General features: G+C 51.8%; 1 protein-coding gene across 3 annotated transcripts in view; it reads left to right on the top strand.

The window, feature by feature from the left end:
* The window catches only part of LOC140426286 (fizzy-related protein homolog), a 130,947-nt gene that overhangs the window by 99,478 nt on the left and 9,508 nt on the right, over nucleotides 1-21,961 (top strand). For all 3 annotated transcript variants that reach the window (XM_072510853.1, XM_072510855.1, XM_072510854.1), the window contains one exon: nucleotides 8,300-8,404. In XM_072510853.1, the coding sequence (XP_072366954.1) occupies nucleotides 8,300-8,404 (105 nt within the window). The remainder of the gene's footprint in view (nucleotides 1-8,299; nucleotides 8,405-21,961) is intronic.

A 21,961-nucleotide genomic window follows, 5' to 3' on the forward strand; every position in this document is an offset into this window, starting at 1 on the left:
AGCACAGTGTGCCTCTGGACAGTTACGTTGAAGCACAGTGTGCCTCTGGACAGTTACATTGAAGCACAGTGTGCCTCTGGACAGTTACGTTGAAGCACAGTGTGTCTCTGGACAGTTACGTTGAAGCACAGTGTGTCTCTGGACAGTTATGTTGAAGCACAGTGTGTCTCTGGACAGTTATGTTGAAGCACAGTGTGCCTCTGGACAGTTACGTTGAAGCACAGTGTGTCTCTGGACAGTTATGTTGAAGCACAGTGTGTCTCTGGTCAGTTATGTTGAAGCACAGTGTGCCTCTGGACAGTTACGTTGAAGCACAGTGTGTCTCTGGACAGTTAGGTTGAAGCACAGTGTGTCTCTGGACAGTTACGTTGAAGCACAGTGTGTCTCTGGACAGTTAGGTTGAAGCACAGTGTGTCTCTGGACAGTTAGGTTGAAGCACAGTGTGCCTCTGTACAGTTACGTTGAAGCACAGTGTGTCTCTGGACAGTTACGTTGAAGCACAGTGTGCCTCTGGACAGTTACGTTGAAGCACAGTGTGTCTCTGGACAGTTACGTTGAAGCACAGTGTGCCTCTGGACGATTACGTTGAAGCACAGTGTTCCTCTGGACAGTTATGTTGAAGCACAGTGTGCCTCTGGTCAGTTATGTTGAAGCACAGTGTGCCTCTGGACAGTTACGTTGAAGCACAGTGTGCCTCTGGACAGCTATGTTGAAGCACAGCGTGCCTCTGGACAGCTATGTTGAAGCACAGCGTGCCTCTGGACAGCTATGTTGAAGCACAGTGTGCCTCTGGTCAGTTATGTTGAAGCACAGTGTGCCTCTGGACAGTTACGTTGAAGCACAGTGTACCTCTGGTCAGCTATGTTGAAGCACAGTGTGCCTCTGGACAGCTATGTTGAAGCACAGTGTGCCTCTGGACAGTTACGTTGAAGCACAGTGTACCTCTGGACAGTTACGTTGAAGCACAGTGTGCCTCTGGACAGCTATGTTAAAGCACAGTGTGCCTCTGGACAGTTATGTTGAAGCACAGTGTGCCTCTGGTCAGTTATGTTGAAGCACAGTGGGCCTCTGGACAGCTATGTTGAAGCACTGTGTGCCTCTGGACAGTTAGGTTGAAGCACAGTGTGCCTCTGGTCAGTTATGTTGAAGCACAGTGTGCCTCTGGACAGTTATGTTGAAGCACAGTGTGCCTCTGGACAGCTATGTTGAAGCACTGTGGGCCTCTGGACAGCTATGTTGAAGCACAGTGTGCCTCTGGACAGTTACCTTGAAGCACAGTGGGCCTCTGGACAGTTATGTTGAAGCACAGTGTGCCTCTGGACAGTTACGTTGAAGCACAGTGTGCCTCTGGACAGTTACGTTGAAGCACTGTGTGCCTCTGGACAGTTAGGTTGAAGCACAGTGGGCCTCTGGACAGTTATGTTGAAGCACAGTGTGCCTCTGGACAGTTACCTTGAAGCACAGTGTGCCTCTGGACAGTTATGTTGAAGCACAGTGTGCCTCTGGACAGTTACGTTGAAGCACAGTGTGCCTCTGGACAGTTATGTTGAAGCACAGTGTGTCTCTGGACAGTTATGTTGAAGCACAGTGTGCCTCTGGACAGTTAGGTTGAAGCACAGTGTTCCTCTGGACAGTTATGTTGAAGCACAGTGTGCCTCTGGACAGTTAGGTTGAAGCACAGTGTGCCTCTGGACAGTTAGGTTGAAGCACAGTGTGCCTCTGGACTGTTAGGTTGAAGCACAGTGTGCCTCTGGACAGTTACGTTGAAGCACAGTGTGCCTCTGGACAGTTACGTTGAAGCACAGTGTGCCTCTGGGCAGTTACGTTGAAGCACAGTGTGCCTCTGGACAGTTACGTTGAAGCACAGTGTGCCTCTGGACAGTTACATTGAAGCGCAGTGTGCCTCTGGACAGTTATGTTGAAGCACAGTGTGCCTCTGGACAGTTACGTTGAAGCACAGTGTGCCTCTGGACAGTTACATTGAAGCGCAGTGTGCCTCTGGACAGTTATGTTGAAGCACAGTGTGCCTCTGGACAGTTACCTTGAAGCACAGTGTGCCTCTGGACAGTTATGTTGAAGCACAGTGTGCCTCTGGACAGTTACCTTGAAGCACAGTGTGCCTCTGGACAATTATGTTGAAGCACAGTGTGCCTCTGGACAGTTACCTTGAAGCACAGTGTGCCTCTGGACAGTTACCTTGAAGCACAGTGTGCCTCTGGACAGTTATGTTGAAGCACAGCGTGCCTCTGGACAGTTACGTTGAAGCACAGTGTGCCTCTGGACAGTTACGTTGAAGCACAGTGTGCCTCAGGACAGTTACGTTGAAGCACAGTGTGCCTCTGGACAGTTACGTTGAAGCACAGTGTGCCTCTGGACAGTTACGTTGAAGCACAGTGTGCCTCTGGACAGTTACGTTGAAGCACAGTGTGCCTCTGGACAGTTACATTGAAGCACAGTGTGCCTCTGGACAGTTACGTTGAAGCACAGTGTGTCTCTGGACAGTTACGTTGAAGCACAGTGTGTCTCTGGACAGTTATGTTGAAGCACAGTGTGTCTCTGGACAGTTACGTTGAAGCACAGTGTGCCTCTGGACAGTTACGTTGAAGCACAGTGTGTCTCTGGACAGTTATGTTGAAGCACAGTGTGTCTCTGGTCAGTTATGTTGAAGCACAGTGTGCCTCTGGACAGTTACGTTGAAGCACAGTGTGTCTCTGGACAGTTAGGTTGAAGCACAGTGTGTCTCTGGACAGTTACGTTGAAGCACAGTGTGTCTCTGGACAGTTAGGTTGAAGCACAGTGTGTCTCTGGACAGTTAGGTTGAAGCACAGTGTGCCTCTGTACAGTTACGTTGAAGCACAGTGTGTCTCTGGACAGTTACGTTGAAGCACAGTGTGCCTCTGGACAGTTAGGTTGAAGCACAGTGTGCCTCTGGTCAGTTATGTTGAAGCACAGTGTGCCTCTGGACAGTTATGTTGAAGCACAGTGTGCCTCTGGACAGCTATGTTGAAGCACTGTGGGCCTCTGGTCAGTTATGTTGAAGCACAGTGTGTCTCTGGACAGTTACGTTGAAGCACAGTGTGCCTCTGGACAGTTACCTTGAAGCACAGTGGGCCTCTGGACAGTTATGTTGAAGCACAGTGTGCCTCTGGACAGTTACGTTGAAGCACAGTGTGCCTCTGGACAGTTACGTTGAAGCACTGTGTGCCTCTGGACAGTTAGGTTGAAGCACAGTGGGCCTCTGGACAGTTATGTTGAAGCACAGTGTGCCTCTGGACAGTTACCTTGAAGCACAGTGTGCCTCTGGACAGTTATGTTGAAGCACAGTGTGCCTCTGGACAGTTACGTTGAAGCACAGTGTGCCTCTGGACAGTTATGTTGAAGCACAGTGTGTCTCTGGACAGTTATGTTGAAGCACAGTGTGCCTCTGGACAGTTAGGTTGAAGCACAGTGTTCCTCTGGACAGTTATGTTGAAGCACAGTGTGCCTCTGGACAGTTAGGTTGAAGCACAGTGTGCCTCTGGACAGTTACGTTGAAGCACAGTGTGCCTCTGGACTGTTAGGTTGAAGCACAGTGTGCCTCTGGACAGTTACGTTGAAGCACAGTGTGCCTCTGGACAGTTACGTTGAAGCACAGTGTGCCTCTGGGCAGTTACGTTGAAGCACAGTGTGCCTCTGGACAGTTACGTTGAAGCACAGTGTGTCTCTGGACAGTTACGTTGAAGCACAGTGTGCCTCTGGACAGTTATGTTGAAGCACAGTGTGTCTCTGGACAGTTATGTTGAAGCACAGTGTGCCTCTGGACAGTTACGTTGAAGCACAGTGTGTCTCTGGACAGTTATGTTGAAGCACAGTGTGTCTCTGGACAGTTATGTTGAAGCACAGTGTGTCTCTGGACAGTTACGTTGAAGCACAGTGTGTCTCTGGACAGTTATGTTGAAGCACAGTGTGTCTCTGGACAGTTATGTTGAAGCACAGTGTGCCTCTGGACAGTTATGTTGAAGCACAGTGTGCCTCTGGACAGTTATGTTGAAGCACAGTGTGTCTCTGGACAGTTACGTTGAAGCACAGTGTGTCTCTGGACAGTTATGTTGAAGCACAGTGTGTCTCTGGACAGTTATGTTGAAGCACAGTGTGCCTCTGGACAGTTACATTGAAGCGCAGTGTGCCTCTGGACAGTTATGTTGAAGCACAGTGTGCCTCTGGACAGTTACCTTGAAGCACAGTGTGCCTCTGGACAGTTATGTTGAAGCACAGTGTGCCTCTGGACAGTTACCTTGAAGCACAGTGTGCCTCTGGACAGTTATGTTGAAGCACAGCGTGCCTCTGGACAGTTACGTTGAAGCACAGTGTGCCTCTGGACAGTTATGTTGAAGCACAGTGTGCCTCTGGACAGTTACGTTGAAGCACAGTGTGCCTCTGGACAGTTACGTTGAAGCACAGTGTGCCTCTGGACAGTTACGTTGAAGCACAGTGTGCCTCTGGACAGTTACGTTGAAGCACAGTGTGCCTCTGGACAGTTACGTTGAAGCACAGTGTGCCTCTGGACAGTTACATTGAAGCACAGTGTGCCTCTGGACAGTTACGTTGAAGCACAGTGTGTCTCTGGACAGTTACGTTGAAGCACAGTGTGTCTCTGGACAGTTATGTTGAAGCACAGTGTGTCTCTGGACAGTTATGTTGAAGCACAGTGTGCCTCTGGACAGTTACGTTGAAGCACAGTGTGTCTCTGGACAGTTATGTTGAAGCACAGTGTGTCTCTGGTCAGTTATGTTGAAGCACAGTGTGCCTCTGGACAGTTACGTTGAAGCACAGTGTGTCTCTGGACAGTTAGGTTGAAGCACAGTGTGTCTCTGGACAGTTACGTTGAAGCACAGTGTGTCTCTGGACAGTTAGGTTGAAGCACAGTGTGCCTCTGGACAGTTACGTTGAAGCACAGTGTGCCTCTGGACAGTTACGTTGAAGCACAGTGTGCCTCTGGACAGTTACATTGAAGCACAGTGTGCCTCTGGACAGTTACGTTGAAGCACAGTGTGTCTCTGGACAGTTACGTTGAAGCACAGTGTGTCTCTGGACAGTTATGTTGAAGCACAGTGTGTCTCTGGACAGTTATGTTGAAGCACAGTGTGCCTCTGGACAGTTACGTTGAAGCACAGTGTGTCTCTGGACAGTTATGTTGAAGCACAGTGTGTCTCTGGTCAGTTATGTTGAAGCACAGTGTGCCTCTGGACAGTTACGTTGAAGCACAGTGTGTCTCTGGACAGTTAGGTTGAAGCACAGTGTGTCTCTGGACAGTTACGTTGAAGCACAGTGTGTCTCTGGACAGTTAGGTTGAAGCACAGTGTGTCTCTGGACAGTTAGGTTGAAGCACAGTGTGCCTCTGTACAGTTACGTTGAAGCACAGTGTGCCTCTGGACTGTTAGGTTGAAGCACAGTGTGCCTCTGGACAGTTAGGTTGAAGCACAGTGGGCCTCTGGACAGTTACCTTGAAGCACAGTGTGCCTCTGGACAGTTATGTTGAAGCACAGTGTGCCTCTGGACAGTTACGTTGAAGCACAGTGTGCCTCTGGACAGTTAGGTTGAAGCACAGTGTGCCTCTGGACAGTTATGTTGAAGCACAGTGTGCCTCTGGACAGTTACGTTGAAGCACAGTGTGCCTCTGGACAGTTACGTTGAAGCACAGTGTGCCTCTGGACGGTTACGTTGAAGCACAGTGTGCCTCTGGACGGTTACATTGAAGCACAGTGTGTCTCTGGGCAGTTACGTTGAAGCACAGTGTGCCTCTGGACGGTTACATTGAAGCACAGTGTGTCTCTGGGCAGTTACATTGAAGCACAGTGTGCCTCTGGGCAGTTACGTTGAAGCACAGTGTGCCTCTGGACAGTTATGTTGAAGCACAGTGTGTCTCTGGGCAGTTACATTGAAGCACAGTGTGCCTCTGGACAGTTATGTTGAAGCACAGTGTGCCTCTGGACAGTTATGTGCTTTATATGCAGATGAGCAATGAAGATAATGATATGCGTTGACTTCAGCTTCCTTTTAGTGTTTTATTTTTCCAGTGACTTCTAGCCAAACTCCCAACAACCCCACTTGCATCTTGTTTTGTAAGATTATGCTTACCCATCACTGATAACTCCCCCTCCACCTCCCCAATCTCCATTTTGTATGCCTCCCAGTCATGATTTCATTCAATTCAAAATCCTCACCTTTGTTGTGAACCCCTCCATGGCTTCACCCCTTTCTACCTCTACACTCGTATCCCTGTTCATGCACTTCAACCCCTCCACTCCACTCTGTATAGCTGCTCTTGCTCCCATCTTGCTCGATCACAACTCCCTTTTCAGACATCTCCTACGTTGTCTCTCCTCTCTTTTTAAAAGCCTCCTCCAAGCTGTATTTTCAACCATTTTATGTTTGGTCATTTATATCACGTCTCCTCAGCATCTATTTCTCCTCTCTCGCAAGCATATTGAAACTTTACTGCTTTGTTTTAAATGAATGTTGTTGCTGGACTTTTGCAAGACTGTCTTTGCAAAGTATTTTATTCTTTCCAAAATCATTTTGCTGATTGCTGACTTGTATTCTGTTTAATGAAAAACCCAATATGGGTGTGTGCACGCATGGGTGTGTGTATGGCCCAAAAGGAAATATATTAGAATTGAAGTATCCATTTTACTACAGTGTTATTGGTTAGGAAAGTTTCAAATTCATAGTGATATAGCAAACAATCACAGAATCCCTACAGTACAGAAGGAGGCCCTTCGGCCCATTGAGTCTGCTCCGACCCTCCAAAAGATCAACCTATGTTGGTCCACTCCCTCACCCTATCCCCACAACCGTGTAAGTCACCCAACCTAACCGTTGGACACTAAGGGGCAATTTATCATGGCCAATCCACCTAACCTGCACTGGACTGTGGCAGGAAACTGGAGCATCAGGAGGAAACCCATGCAGACACTGGGAGAACGTGCAAACTCCTCGGAATCAAAACCGGGTCCTTGGTGCTTGAGGCAGTGCTGCTAAACACTGTGCAACTGTGCTGTTGATGCTATCCTGGATACCGATGTAGGATAGAATATTGGAAGTGAAGCACATGAGTTTGCTGTGGGAACCTGTTACTGAAATACATTAAATACAACACTTTATTTACTTACTGTCATGTTCTGTAGACTGGCCAAAGCGAATGATGAACTACAGAACTTCTAGTTTAAATAATTTATTATGGAACAACTGCATGATAAGATAACTAGGATAAATAAAATACCAAACTACTAACACTAATTAACTATTGTAGAGCTACTGCAAAATAAGTCTATCCTCCATGATCTACTCCCAACTCCCCAGCCACAGGATCATGTAGTGGGTTCACACTACCCACCTAGTGGTCTGAGGTCGTGCATAATATATACAAACTTGCTTTATGCATATCATCACACTTGCCAATAAAAACATCACGGTATTAGGCCAGGTTTTGGCTTTTTAATGTCATGTATTGCCTAAGTGCAAACCCCCACCCTCTCTCACACCAGGCATCTGTATTTTGTTCTTAAAGTTGCTGCTTTTTGTAGCATGGCCAATCCACCTAACCCGCACATCTTTGGACTGTGGGAGGAAACCGGAGCACCCGGAGGAAACCCACGCACACACGGGGAGAATGTGCAGACTCCGCACAGACAGCGACCCAGCTGGGCATAGAACCTGGTACCCTGGAGCTGTGAAGCAACTGTGCTAACCACTATGCTACCGTGCTGCCCCAATGGACTTGTATAGCGCACTCTTGTGGAGGGTTGGTGCAGACTCGATGGACTGAATGGCCACCATCTGCACTGCAGGGATTCTTCGATTCTAACGTTGACTCTGCTTTCTCTCCTTACAATTGCTGCCAAACTGGGGCGGCACGGTGGTGCAGTGGTTAACATTGCTGCCTCATCGTGCCGAGGATCCGGGTTGGATCCCCCCCCAGGCCACTGTCCATGTGGAGTTTGCATAGTCTAGCTGTGTCTGCATGGGTCTCACTCCCACTATCCCCCAAAAATGTGCAGGGTACATGGATTGGCCACGCTAAATTACCACTTAATGGGGTGGGGGGGCAAGGGGGCAATTGCTGGCAAACCTGCAGAGTTTTTCCAGCATCCCCTGTTCAGATTGCAGCATCTATGATATATTGCTAATTCCAGCTGAGATTGCTGGATTGAAATCTGTTTGGTTTCACGTGACAAAGCAATTTCAATTCTGAATGAAGCCTAATATAGCTTCGTTAAGGTGTATGTTTTGTTGTGACAATTTTTGCTTCGCTTTGCAGGTTAGTACACACGGCTATTCCCAGAATCAGATTTTAGTGTGGAAGTACCCATCTTTAACACAAGTTGCCAAACTGACAGGGCATTCGTATAGAGTGCTCTACCTGGTAAGATATTTGTTTTTGTGCTTGGTTGTAAGGTTGGCACTGGCGTGCATAATGTCCTGCAACATGTGAGGGCATGGTAGTAGTATAGAGGTAATGTTACTGGATGAGTAATCCAGAAGCCTGGACTGATGCTCTGGAGAATGAATTCAAATCTAACAAGGGCAGCTGCTGGACCTTAAATTCAATAAATCTGGAATTAAATGCCTCCAAACTGTCATTTTTTTAAAGAAACGATCTAGTTCACTAATTCCCTTTAGGAGAGAAAAAATCTGGTACCCCTTGCCTTGCCGATCCTGGGCTGCTGCTGCTGCCTTCTTTTTCCCATTCCATCTATCTTTCTGCGAGGTATTCGATGAACGGTTGCCACCGCCTGGTGAACCCTTGAGCCGACCCCCTCAGGACGAACTTAATCCGCTCTAGCTTTATAAACCCCGCCATGTCATTTATCCAGGTCTCCACCCCCGGGGGCTTGGCTTCTTTCCACATTAGCAATATCCTGCGCCGGGCTACTAGGGACGCAAAGGCCAAAACATCGGCCTCTCTCGCCTCCTGCACTCCCGGCTCTTGTGCAACCTCAAATATAGCCAACCCCCAGCTTGGTTCGACCCGGACTCCTACTACCTTTGAAAGCACCTTTGTCACCCCCATCCAAAACCCCTGTAGTGCCGGGCATGACCAAAACATATGGGTATGATTCGCTGGGCTTCTCGAGCACCTCGCACACCTATCCTCCACCCCAAAAAATTTACTGAGCCGTGCTCCAGTCATATGTACCCTGTGTAATACCTTAAACTGAATCAGGCTTAGCCTGGCACACGAGGACGACGAGTTTACCCTGCTTAGGGCATTTGCCCACAGCCCCTCCTCGATCTCCTCCCCCAGCCCTTCTTCCCATTTCCCTTTTAGTTCATCTACCATAGTCTCCCCTTCGTCCCTCATTTCCCTATATATATATATGACACCTTACCATCCCCCACCCATGTCTTTGAGATCACTCTGTCCTGCACCTCTTGTGTCGGGAGCTGCGGGAATTCCCTCACCTGTTGCCTCGCAAAAGCCCTCAGTTGCATATACCTGAATGCATTCCCTTGGGGCAACCCATATTTCTCGGTCACTGCTCCCAGACTCGCGAACTTCCCATCCACAAACAGATCTTTCAGTTGCGTTATTCCTGCTCTTTGCCACATTCCATATCCCCCATCCATTCCCCCCGGGGCAAACCTATGGTTGTTTCTTATCGGGGACCCCCCCAAGGCTCCAGTCTTTCCCCTATGCCGTCTCCACTGTCCCCAAATCTTCAGTGTAGCCACCACCACCGGGCTTGTGGTGTAGTTCCTCGGTGAGAACGGCAATGGGGCTGTCACCATAGCCTGTAGGCTAGTCCCCCTACAGGACGCCCTCGCTAATCTCTTCCACGCCGCTCCCTCCTCCTCTCCCATCCACTTACTCACCATTGAAATATTAGCGGCCCAATAATACTCACTTAGGCTCGGTAGTGCCAGCCCCCCCCTATCCCTGCTACGCTGTAAGAATCCCTTCCTCACTCTCGGGGTCTTCCCGGCCCACACAAAACCCATGATGCTCTTTTCAATCCTTTTTTAAAAAAAAGCCTTCGTGATCACCACCGGGAGGCACTGAAACACAAAGAAGAATCTCGGGAGGACCACCATCTTAACCGCCTGCACCCTCCCTGCCATTGACAGGGATACCATATCCCATCTCTTGAAATCCTCCTCCATCTGTTCCACCAACCGCGTTAAATTTAACCTATGCAATGTGCCCCAATTCTTAGCTATCTGGATCCCCAGGTAACGAAAGTCCCTTGTTACCTTCCTCAACGGTAGGTCCTCTATTTCTCTACTCTGCTCCCCTGGATGCACCACAAACAACTCACTTTTCCCCATGTTCAATTTATACCCTGAAAAATCCCCAAACTCCCCAAGTATCCGCATTATTTCTGGCATCCCTTCCGCCGGGTCCGCCACGTATAGTAGCAAATCGTCCGCATACAAAGATACCCGGTGCTCTTCTCCTCCCCTAAGTACTCCCCTCCACTTCTTGGAACCCCTCAACGCTATCGCCAGGGGCTCAATCGCCAGTGCAAACAATAATGGGGACAGAGGGCATCCCTGCCTTGTCCCTCTATGGAGCCGAAAATATGCAGATCCCCGTCCATTTGTGACCACGCCCGCCACTGGGGCCCTATACAACAGCTGCACCCATCTAACATACCCCTCTCCAAAACCAAATCTCCTCAACACCTCCCACAAATAATCCCACTCCACTCTATCAAATGCTTTCTCGGCATCCATCGCCACTACTATCTCCGTTTCTCCCTCTGGTGGGGCCATCATCATTACCCCTAACAACCTCCGTATATTCGTGTTCAGCTGTCTCCCCTTCACAAACCCAGTTTGGTCCTCGTGGACCACCCCTGGGACACATTCCTCTATTCTCATTGCCATTACCTTGGCCAGGACCTTGGCATCTACATTTAGGAGGGAAATAGGTCTATAGGACCCGCATTGTAGCGGGTCCTTTTCCTTCTTTAAGAGAAGCGATATCGTTGCTTCAGACATAGTCGGGGGCAGTTGTCCCCTTTCCTTTGCCTCATTAAAGGTCCTCATCAGTACCGGGGCGAGCAAGTCCACATATTTTCTATAGAATTCGACTGGGAATCCATCCGGTCCCGGGGCCTTTCCCGCCTGCATGCTCCTAATTCCTTTCACCACTTCTTCTACCTCGATCTGTGCTCCCAGTCCCACCCTTTCCTGCTCTTCCACCTTGGGAAATTCCAGCCGATCCAAGAAGCCCATCATTCTCTCCCTCCCATCCGGGGGTTGAGCTTCATATAATTTTTTATAAAATGTCTTGAACACTCCATTCACTCTCTCCGCTCCCCGCTCCATCTCTCCTTCCTCATCCCTCACTCCCCCTATTTCCCTCGCTGCTCCCCTTTTCCTCAATTGGTGTGCCAGCAACCTGCTCGCCTTCTCCCCATATTCGTACTGTACACCCTGTGCCTTCCTCCATTGTGCCTCTGCAGTGCCTGTAGTCAGCAAGTCAAATTCTACATGTAGCCTTTGCCTTTCCCTGTACAGTCCCTCCTCCGGTGCTTCCGCATATTGTCTGTCCACCCTCAAAAGTTCTTGCAGCAACCGCTCCCCTTCCTTACTCTCCTGCTTCCCTTTATGTGCCCTTATTGATATCAGCTCCCCTCTAACCACCGCCTTCAACGCCTCCCAGACCACTCCCACCTGGACCTCCCCATTATCATTGAGTTCCAAGTACTTTTCAATGCACCCCCTCACCCTTAGACACACCCCCTCATCTGCCATTAGTCCCATGTCCATTCTCCAGGGTGGGCGCCCTTCTGTTTCCTCCCCTATCTCCAAGTCCACCCAGTGTGGAGCGTGATCCGAAATGGCTATAGCCGTATACTCCGTTCCCCTCACCTTCGGGATCAATGCCCTACCCAGCACAAAAAAGTCTATTCGCGAGTAGACTTTATGGACATAGGAGAAAAAGGAGAACTCCTTACTCCTAGGTCTGCTAAATCTCCACGGGTCTACACCTCCCATCTGCTCCATAAAATCTTTAAGTACCTTGGCTGCTGCCGGCCTCCTTCCAGTCCTGGACTTCGACCTATCCAGCCCTGGTTCCAACACCGTATTAAAATCTCCCCCCATTATCAGCTTTCCCATCTCTAGGTCCGGAATGCGTCCTAGCATCCGCCTCATAAAATTGGCATCATCCCAGTTCGGGGCATATACGTTTACCAAAACCACCGTCTCCCCCTGTAGTTTGCCACTCACCATCACGTATCTGCCCCTGTTATCCGCCACTATAGTCTTTGCCTCGAACATTACCCGCTTCCCCACTAATATAGCCACCCCCCTGTTTTTCGCATCTAGCCCCGAATGGAACACCTGCCCCACCCATCCTTTGCGTAGCCTAACCTGGTCTATCAGTTTCAGGTGCGTTTCCTGTAACATAACCACATCTGCCTTAAGTTTCTTAAGGTGTGCGAGTACCCATGCCCTCTTTATCGGCCCGTTCAGCCCTCTCACGTTCCACGTGATCAGCCGAGTTGGGGGGCTTCCTACCCCCCCGCCCCCCCTTGTCGATTAGCCATCACCTTTTTCCAGCTCCTCACCCGGTTCCCACACAGCTGTATCTCCCCCAGGCGGTGCCCCCCCGCCCATCCTCTCCCATACCAGCTCCCCCCTCTCCCCAGCAGCAGCAACCCAGTAATTCCCCCCTCCCACCCCCCCCCCCGCTAGATCCAGAAGTCAGCAAACTCTGGCTGACCTCGGCTTCCCCCCGTGACCTCGGCTCGCACCGTGCGACGCCCCCTCCTTCCTGCTTCTCTATTCCCGCCATGATTATCATAGCACGGGAACCAAGCCCGCGCTTCTCCCTTGGCCCCGCCCCCAATGGCCAACGCCCCATCTCCTCCACCTCCCCTCCTCCCCCCATCACCACCTGTGGGAGAGAGAAAAGTTACCACATCGCAGGATTAGTACATAAAACCCCTCTTTGCCCCCCACATTCGCCCCACCACTTTGTTCGAACGTTCTTTTTAATAACCCGCTCATTCCAGTTTTTCTTCCACAATAAAAGTCCACGCTTCATCCGCCGTCTCAAAGTAGTGGTGCCTCCCTCGATATGTGATCCACAGTCTTGCCGGTTGCAGCATTCCAAATTTTATCTTCTTTTTATGAAGCACCGCCTTGGCCCGATTAAAGCTCGCCCTCCTTCTCGCCACCTCCGCACTCCAGTCTTGATAAACGCGGATCACCGCGTTCTCCCATTTACTGCTCCGAGTTTTCTTCGCCCATCTAAGGACCATTTCTCTATCCTTAAACCGGAGGAATCTCACCACTATGGCTCTGGAAATTTCTCCTGCTCTCGGTCCTCGCGCCATCACTCGGTATGCTCCCTCCACCTCCAACGGACCCGCCGGGGCCTCCGCTCCCATTAACGAGTGCAGCATCGTGCTCACATATGCCCCGACGTCCGCTCCCTCCACACCTTCAGGAAGACCAAGAATCCTCAGGTTGTTCCTCCTTGCGTTGTTTTCCAGTGCCTCCAACCTTTCCACACATTGTTTCTGATGTGCCTCCTGCGTTTCCGTCTTCACCACCAGGCCCTGTATATCGTCCTCATTCTCGGCTGCCTTTGCCTTCACGACCCGAAGCTCCCGCTCCTGGGTCTTTTGTTCCTCCTTTAGCCCTTCGATCGCCTGTAGTATCGGGGCCAACAGCTCTTTCTTCATTTCCTTTTTGATCTCTTCCACACAGCATTTCAAGAACTCTTGTTGTTCAGGGCCCCATGTTAAACTGCCACCTTCCGACGCCATCTTGGTTTTTGCTTGCCTTCCTTGCCGCTGTTCTAAAGGATCCACTGCAATCTGGCCACTCTCTCCTCCTTTTTCCATCCGTATCCAGGGGGGATTCCCTTCTGGTTTACCGCACAGTGTTTTTAGCCGTCAAAATTGACGTTGGGGCTCCTATCAAGAGCCCAAAAGTCCGTTTCACAGGGAGCTGCCGAAACGTGCGACTCAGCTGGTCATCGCCGCACCCGGAAGTCTAATGTCGCGATTGACTCTTAGCTGCCCTCTGGAATAGTCAATCAGGCCATTCAGTTGTGGGCGGCTGACCACCAACTGCAGAAGGGCAATTATGGATAAGCAACAATTAAAGGCCTTGCCAGCAACATTCCCATCCCAAGGATGAATTTTTAAAAAGCACAATTCTTTAGTAATCATTTTTGTTACTTTGTAAAAAAAAAATACAACTTTAAATCAAATGTTTATATGTTACATTTATTAATTTAAGAAAGATTATTCAGAAAATCTCAGGGAAAATGCAGTTTCATGTGATTGAACACCGTAACTTCCCATTTTGATCCGACTGAGAAACTTGAAGAATGACATTATTAAGGATGAGATTGCAGAGTATTTGGAAATCCATGGTAAAATAAGGCTGAGTCAGCACGGTTTTGTCAAGGGGAGGTCATGCCTGACAAATCTGTCAGGGTTCTTTGCGAGGTGACGAGGAGGTTAGACAAAGAAGAGCCAGTGCGGTTCCCGAGGGTGGAGGAGCAGGAGGCGGTTGGTTTGGGGGCACCAATTGGGTTGGAGGAGTTGAGTAAGGGTTTGGGGAGCATGCAAGCGGGGAAGACCCCGGGGCCGGACGGGTTCCCGGTGGAATTCTATAGAAAATATGTGGACCTGCTGGCCCCGCTACTAGTGAGGACCTTCAATGAGGCAAGAGAGGAGGGAACCCTGCCCCAGACAATGTCGGAGGCGACAATCTCCCTGAGTCTAAAGCGAGACAAGGATCCACAGCAATGTGGATCGTACAGGCCGATTTCGCTCCTCAATGTGGATGCTAAGCTATTGGCGAAGGTACTGGCCACTAGGATTGAGGACTGTGTCCCGGGGGTGATTCTCGAAGACCAAACGGGATTCGTAAAGGGCAGGCAGTTAAATACCAATGTGCGGCGGCTCTTAAACGTGATAACGATGACATCGGAGGAGGGAGAGGCGGAGATAGTGGCAGCTATGGACGCGGAAAAAGCCTTTGACCGAGTAGAGTGGGAGTACCTCTGGGAGGTATTGCGCAGGTTTGGGTTCGGGGGAGGGTTTATTAGATGGGTTAAGCTCCTTTACAGCGCCCCGGTGGCGAGCGTAGTGACAAACCGGCGGAGGTCGGAGTACTTTCGGCTGTATCGAGGGACGAGACAGGGGTGCCCCCTGTCCCCCCTCTTGTTTGCATTGGCGATCGAACCCTTGGCCATATCACTTAGGGAGTCTCAGAAATGGAGGGGGATAGTCCGCGGGGGAGAGGAGCATCGGGTATCGCTATATGCGGATGACCTGTTGCTATACGTGGCGGACCCAATGGAGGGGATGGTGGAGGTCATGCAGACTCTGAAGGAGTTTGGAGAGTTCTCGGGCTACAAGCTTAATGTAGAGAAGAGTGAGCTTTTTGTATTACAGGCAGGGGACCAAGAAAGAGGGATAGGGGACCTACCGCTGAGGAGGGCGGAGAGGAGTCTTCGGTATCTGGGGATCCAGATAGCCAGAAGTTGGGGGGCCCTACATAAACTGAATTTGACGAGGGTGGTGGAGCAAATGGAGGAGGATTTTAAAAGATGGGACATGCTCCCGCTCTCGTTGGCGGGTAGGGTGCAGTCGGTCAAAATGGTGGTCCTTCCGAGGTTTTTGTTCGTGTTTCAGTGCCTCCCCATCGTGATCACCAAGGGCTTTTTCAAGAGAGTAGGTAGGAGTATCATGGGGTATGTGTGGGCAAATAAGACGCCGAGGGTTAGGAGAGGGTTCTTGGAACGCAACAGGGACCGAGGAGGGTTGGCTTTGCCAAACCTAGAGAGTTACTACTGGGCAGCAAATGTGGCGATGGTCCGTAAGTGGGTTATGGAGGGAGAGGGGGCGGCATGGAAGAGGATGGAGATGGCGTCCTGTAAAGGAACGAACCTGGGGCGTTGGTAACGGCACCGCTGCCGCTCTCGCCGACAAAATACACCACAAGCCCGGTGGTGGCAGCAACACTAAAGATCTGGGGCCAGTGGAGAAGACACAGGGGTGCAATGGGAGCATCGGTGTGGTCCCCGATCAGAGGTAACCACCGGTTTTTCCCAGGGAAGATGGACGGGGGGTTCCAAGGCTGGCATCGGGCGGGGATAAGAAGAATGGGGGAACCTGGTAATTGACGGGGCATTTGCGAGCCTGGGGGCACTGGAGGAGAAATTTGAGTTACCCCCGGAAATGCGTTTAGATATATGCAGGTGAGGGCTTTTGTGAGGCGACAGGTGAGGGAATTTCCGTTGCTCCCGGCACAAGAAGTTCAAGATAGGGTGATCTCGGGGGTATGGGTCGGGGAGGGCAAGGTATCGGAAATATACCAAGAGATGAAAGAAGAGGGGGAAGCGCTAGTAGAAGAACTGAAAGGTAAATGGGAGGAGGAGCTGGGGGAGGAGATTGAGGAAGGGCTATGGGCCGACGCCCTGGGTAGGGTTAATACCTCCTCCTCGTGTGCCAGGCTCAGCCTGATACAATTTAAGGTGGTTCACAGAGCGCATCTGACGAGGGCGAGGCTGAGTAGGTTCTTTGGGGTAGAGGATAGATGTGGAAGGTGCTCAGGGAGCCCGGCGAACCATGTCCATATGTTTTGGTCATGCCCGGCATTGGAGGGGTTCTGGAGAGGAGTGGCGGGAGTAATATCCCAGGTGGCGAAAGTCCGGGTCAAGCCAAGCTGGGGGCTAGCAATATTTGGAGTAGTGGATGAGCCGGGAGTGCAGGAGGCGAAAGAGGCCGGAATTCTGGCCTTTGCGTCCCTAGTAGCCCGGCGAAGGGTCTTGCTATTGTGGAAGGAGGCGAAGCCCCCTAGCCTGGAGGCCTGGATTAATGACATGGCGGGGTATATAAAATTGGAGAGAATTAAGTTCGCTTTGAGAGGGTCTGCACAGGGGTTCTACAGGCAGTGGCAACCGTTCCTAGAATATCTCGCGGAGCGTTAGAAGAAGGTCGTTCAGCAACAGCAGCAACCCTGGGGGGGTGGTGGGGGAGGGGGAACGAGAGACTGTTTGAGGGGATGGACGAGCGGGAGATAGGGTGGGGGGAAACGGTACGCGCGGCCAAGAGCCAGTGTATAAAGCTATGTAAATATACCATCTTGCCATGTATATACCTTGCTCAGGCAGAATTTGCGCTATTTTGTTACGGGGGGCGGGGTGGGGAGGTGATTGTTTGTAAGGGGAAAAAAGTTGTGTTGTTAAAAAACCTTAATAAAAAATATTTTTTTTAAAAAAAGAGCCAGTGGATGTGATCCAATTGAATTTCCAGAAGGCCTTTGTTCAGGTGCTGTACAGGAGGCTGCTAAATAGGGCAGCACGGTAGCACAAGTGGATAGGGTTGTTGGGTTACGGGGATAGGATGGAAGTGAGGGCTTAAGTGGGTCGGTGCAGACTCGATGGGCCGAATGGCCTCCTTCTGCACTTTATGTTCTAAATAAGTGATGTACTGTCAATTACCACGAGACGAGAATGGTGAAACATTGAGGCTTTATTGCACAAGATGTTGTGCCTCCTGCAGCTGGAACCAGAATGGGAGCAGACACTTTTATACGTCGCCCGCTGGGAGGAGCCAGCAGGCTGGGATTTACTGTGGTACCTGTAATACAGTGGCAGTACCGTAATACATGCAATGTGTTACCAGTGGTGTTTACCAAATTCACCCTCTGTTTATAAAAAAAAAAAGTCCAGCGGGGGTGAAGAAAACGTTACAGATTGAGTCTGTCGGGGCTCTGGCCCTCCGCTGCGATCGCCTCACTCCTGGTGGTGGTGTGTGCGCTGATGTGGTCACCTGCGACTCCGGGAGCGTGTTGTCCTCTGCTTCGTCACCCCTTAGTGGATCCAGTGGGGGGGACGGATCCTGCTGGGGTGGGGGCTGCGGTGAGGTTCGCTGGTGGGAGGGTGGGTGGCGGAGGGGTGAATGATGCAACCGGGGGGAGGAAGCAGCATCAGGTCGAGGGTTGTGGGTGGGGACCCAGCGGGTGCCAGGTCCCGGAGGGAGACTGTGTCCTGTCGCCCGTCGGGGTGTGCCGTGTAGGCGTACTTGCATGGAGGAGGTGCACTTTTTCAACCAAGGATCCGATTTGTGGCTCCGCACATGCTTCCGGAGGAGGACGGGTCCAGCAACTGTCAGCCATGTATGTTGGGAGCGAGACCCCGGAAGTGGACTTCCTAGGGAAGGCAAACACATGTTCGTGAGGGGTCTCATTAGTAGCGGTGCACTGGAGTGACCAGATGGAGTGGAGCGCGTCGGGGAGGACCTCCTGCCAGTGGGAGAACGGGAGATTTCTAGACCGAAGGGCCAGCAGGATGGCCTTCCAGACCGTCCCGTTCTCACTCTCCACCTGCCTGTTTCCCCGGGGGTTGTAGCTGGTCGACCTGCTCGAGGCGATGCCCTTGCTGAGCAGGAACTGACGCAGCTCATCACTCATGAAAGAGGATCCCCGATCGCTGTGGCTGTAGGTGGGGAAACTGAACAGGGTGAAGATGCTGTGCAGGGCTTTGATTACCGTGGCAGAAGTCATGTCGGGGCACGGGATGGCAAAAGGGAACCGGGAGCACTCGTCAATTACGTTGAGGAAGTACACGTTGCGGTCAGTGGAGGGGAGGGGCCCTTTGAAGTCCATGTTGAGGCGTTCAAAGGGGCGGGAGGCCTTCACCAGGTGCACTCTATCTGGCCGGTAGAAGTGCGGCTTGCACTCTGCGCAGACTTGGCAGTCACTGGTTACGGTCCTGTCCTCCTCAATGGAGTAGGGCAGGTTGCGGGCCTTGACAAAATGGAAGAACCGGGTGACCCCCGGGTGGCAGAGGACCTTGTGGAGAGCCCGGAGTCGGTCCACTTGTGCGCTGGCACATGCACCGCGGGACAGGGCACCTGGGGGCTCATTGAGCTTCCCTGGGCGATACAAGATCTCATAGTTATAGGTGGAGAGCTCGATCCTCCACCTCAAGATCTTGTCGTTTTTGATCTTGCCCCGCTGCGTATTGTTAAACATAAAGGCAACCGACCGTTGGTCAGTGAGGAGAGTGAATCTCCTGCCGGCCAGGTAATGCCGCCAATATCGCACAGCTTCCACAATGGCTTGGGCCTCCTTTTCGACAGAGGAGTGCTGGATTTCAGAGGCATGGTGGGTGCGGGAAAAGAGGGTGGCAGCTAGAGCTACGTCTGATGCATCGCTCTCCACCTGAAAGGGGAGGGTCTCGTCAACTGCGTGCATCGTGGCCTTGGCGATGTCCGCCTTAATGTGGTTGAAGGCCTGGCGGGCCTCAGCCGTCAGGGGAAAAACTGTGGACTTGATGAGCGGGCGGGCCTTGTCCGCATAATTAGGGACCCACTGGGCGTAATATGAGAAAACCCCCAGGCATCTCTTCAGGGCCTTGGGGCAGTGGGGGCGAGGGAGTTCCAGGAGGGGGCGCATGCCCTAGGACTCCATTTTCCACGACATAGCCAAGGATGGCTAAGCGGCTGGTGCAGAACACTCATTTCTCCTTATTGTATGTGAGGCTAAGGAGTTTGGCGGTATGGAGGAATTTTTGGAGGTTTCCGACGTGGTCCTGCTGATCGTGGCTGCAGATGGTGACATTATCTAGGTACGGGAAGGTGGCCCGCAGTCCGTACCGGTCAACCATTCAGTCCATCTCTCGCTGGAAGACCGAGACCCCATTGGTGACGCCGAAGGGAACTCTAAGGAAATGATAGAGGCGGCCATCTGCTTCGAATGCAGTGTATTGGCAGTCCTCCGGTGGAATGGGGAGCTGGTGACAGGCGGACTTCAAGTCAACTGTGGAGAAGACTCGATACTGCGCAATCTGATTGACCATGTCAGATATGCGTGAGAGGGGGTACGCGTCGAGCTGCATGTACCGATTGATGGTCTTACTGTAGTCAATGACCATCCTGTGCTTCTCCCCAGTCCTCACTACCACCACTTGAGCTCTCCAGGGGCTGTTGCTGGCCTCAATGATCCCCTCCTGCAGAAGCCATTGGACCTCCAACCTAATGAAGGTCCTGTCCTGGGCACTGTACCGTCTGCTCCTAGTGGTGACGGGCTTACAATCCGGGGTGAGGTTTGCAAACAGTGAAGGTGGATCGACCTTGAGGGTCGTGAGGCCACAGACGGTGATGGGGGGCAGGGGTCCGCCGAATTTCAAAGTAAGACTTTGGAGGTGGCATTGGAAATCAAGACCTAGTAACAGGGCCGCACAGAGATGGGGGACGAGGTAGAGCCTGAAGTTGCTGAACTCTATGCCCTGAACGGTGAGGGTCGCGACACAGTACCCCCGGATTTGCACGGAATGGGATCCAGAGGCCAGGGAGATTTTCTGGGTGACGGGGAGTACCGGGAGGGAGCAGCGCCTTACCGTAGCAGGGTGGATGAAACTCTGTCCTCCCGGAGTCAAAGAGGCGGGTTGTCTCGTGCCCGTTGATCTTTACCTTTGTCGTAGCGGTCGCGAGATTGCGGGGCCGAGACTGATCCAGGGTGATGGAGGTGAGCTGCGGAAGACTTTGGGAGGTCCCGGGCTGATCAGCGGTGGCGGAGGTATCAGCGGGCAGCGAACAGCCAGACGAACAGGGGTCCTGAGGCGTGGTCCAAAATGGTGCCGAAGATGGCGGCGCCCAGGGGGTGCATATGGCGGGCGGCATCAAAGATGGCGGCGCCCACGGGCCGCACGTGGCCTGTGGTGGAGAAGATGGCGGCGCCCCTGGATCACACGTGGGGGGTGTAGCAGCGGCGACCAACCGGGCCTGGCAAACGGAAACAAAGTGGCCCTTCTTCCCGCACCCGTTGCAGGTCGCACTCCGCGCTGGGCAGCGCTGACTGGGATGTTTGCTCTGGCCACAAAAATAACATTTGGGCCCTCCGGAGTTGGCTGGCTGCCGCGCGGCGCAGGCTTGTGGTGTACTCGAGTTGGCAGGTGGTGGGGCCCACGAGGGTGCCGCGGTCAGAGGTGTAGGCCTCCAGATTACGGGAGGCCACTACTAGGGAATTAGCAAGATGCACAGTCTCTGCAAGATTGAGCAGAGGTACCCCCTTGCAATAGTCGCTGGCGAACGTACGTAGACTTAATGCCCATGACATAAGTGTCTCTGATTAGTAGTTCGGTGTGTTGGACTGCCGAAACTGCCTGGCAGTCACAGTTCCTACCGAGAATCTGTAGAGCCTGCAAGAAATCATCCAGAGTCTCCTCCGGGAGTTTCGCCTCGTGACCAGTTTTAGATTCATAGAATTTATAGATTCATAGAATTTACAGTGCAGAAGGAGGCCATTCGGCCCATCGAGTCTGCACCGGCTCTTGGAAAGAGCACCCTACCCAAGGTCAACACCGCCACCCTATCCCCATAACCCAGTAACCCCACCCAACACTAAGGGCAAAGTTGATTCACCGACTTAATGTAGTGTCCCTTTAGTAGCGTCATCGCACCTGTTGCTGTACGTGGCGGATCCAATGGAGGGGATGGTGGAGGTCATGCAGACTCTAAGGGAGTTTGGGGAGTTTTCGGGCTATAAGCTCAATGTAGGGAAGAGTGAGCTCTTTGTATTACAAGCAGGGGACCAAGAAAGAGGGATCGGGGACCTACCGCTGAGGAGGGCGGAGGGGAGCTTTCGGTATCTGGGGATCCAGATAGCCAAGAGTTGGGGGACCCTACATAAACTGAATCTGACGAGGTTGGTGGAGCAAATGGAGGAGGACTTCAAAAGATGGGACATGTTACCGCTCTCGTTGGTGGGTAGAGTGCAGTCGGTCAAAATGGTGGTCCTTCCGAGGCTTCTGTTTGTGTTTCAGTGCCTTCCCATCGTGATCACCAAGGCCTTTTTCAAGAGAGTAGGTAGGAGTATTATGGGGTTTGTGTGTGCGAACAGGACTCCGAGGGTAAGGAGAGGGTTTCTGGAACGTAGTAGGGACCGAGGAGGGTTGGCGCTGCCAAACCTAGGGAGCTACTACTGGGCAGCAAATGTG

Source organism: Scyliorhinus torazame, chromosome 7 (assembly GCF_047496885.1).
Source record: "Scyliorhinus torazame isolate Kashiwa2021f chromosome 7, sScyTor2.1, whole genome shotgun sequence".
NCBI classification, from domain to species: Eukaryota; Metazoa; Chordata; class Chondrichthyes; order Carcharhiniformes; family Scyliorhinidae; genus Scyliorhinus; species Scyliorhinus torazame.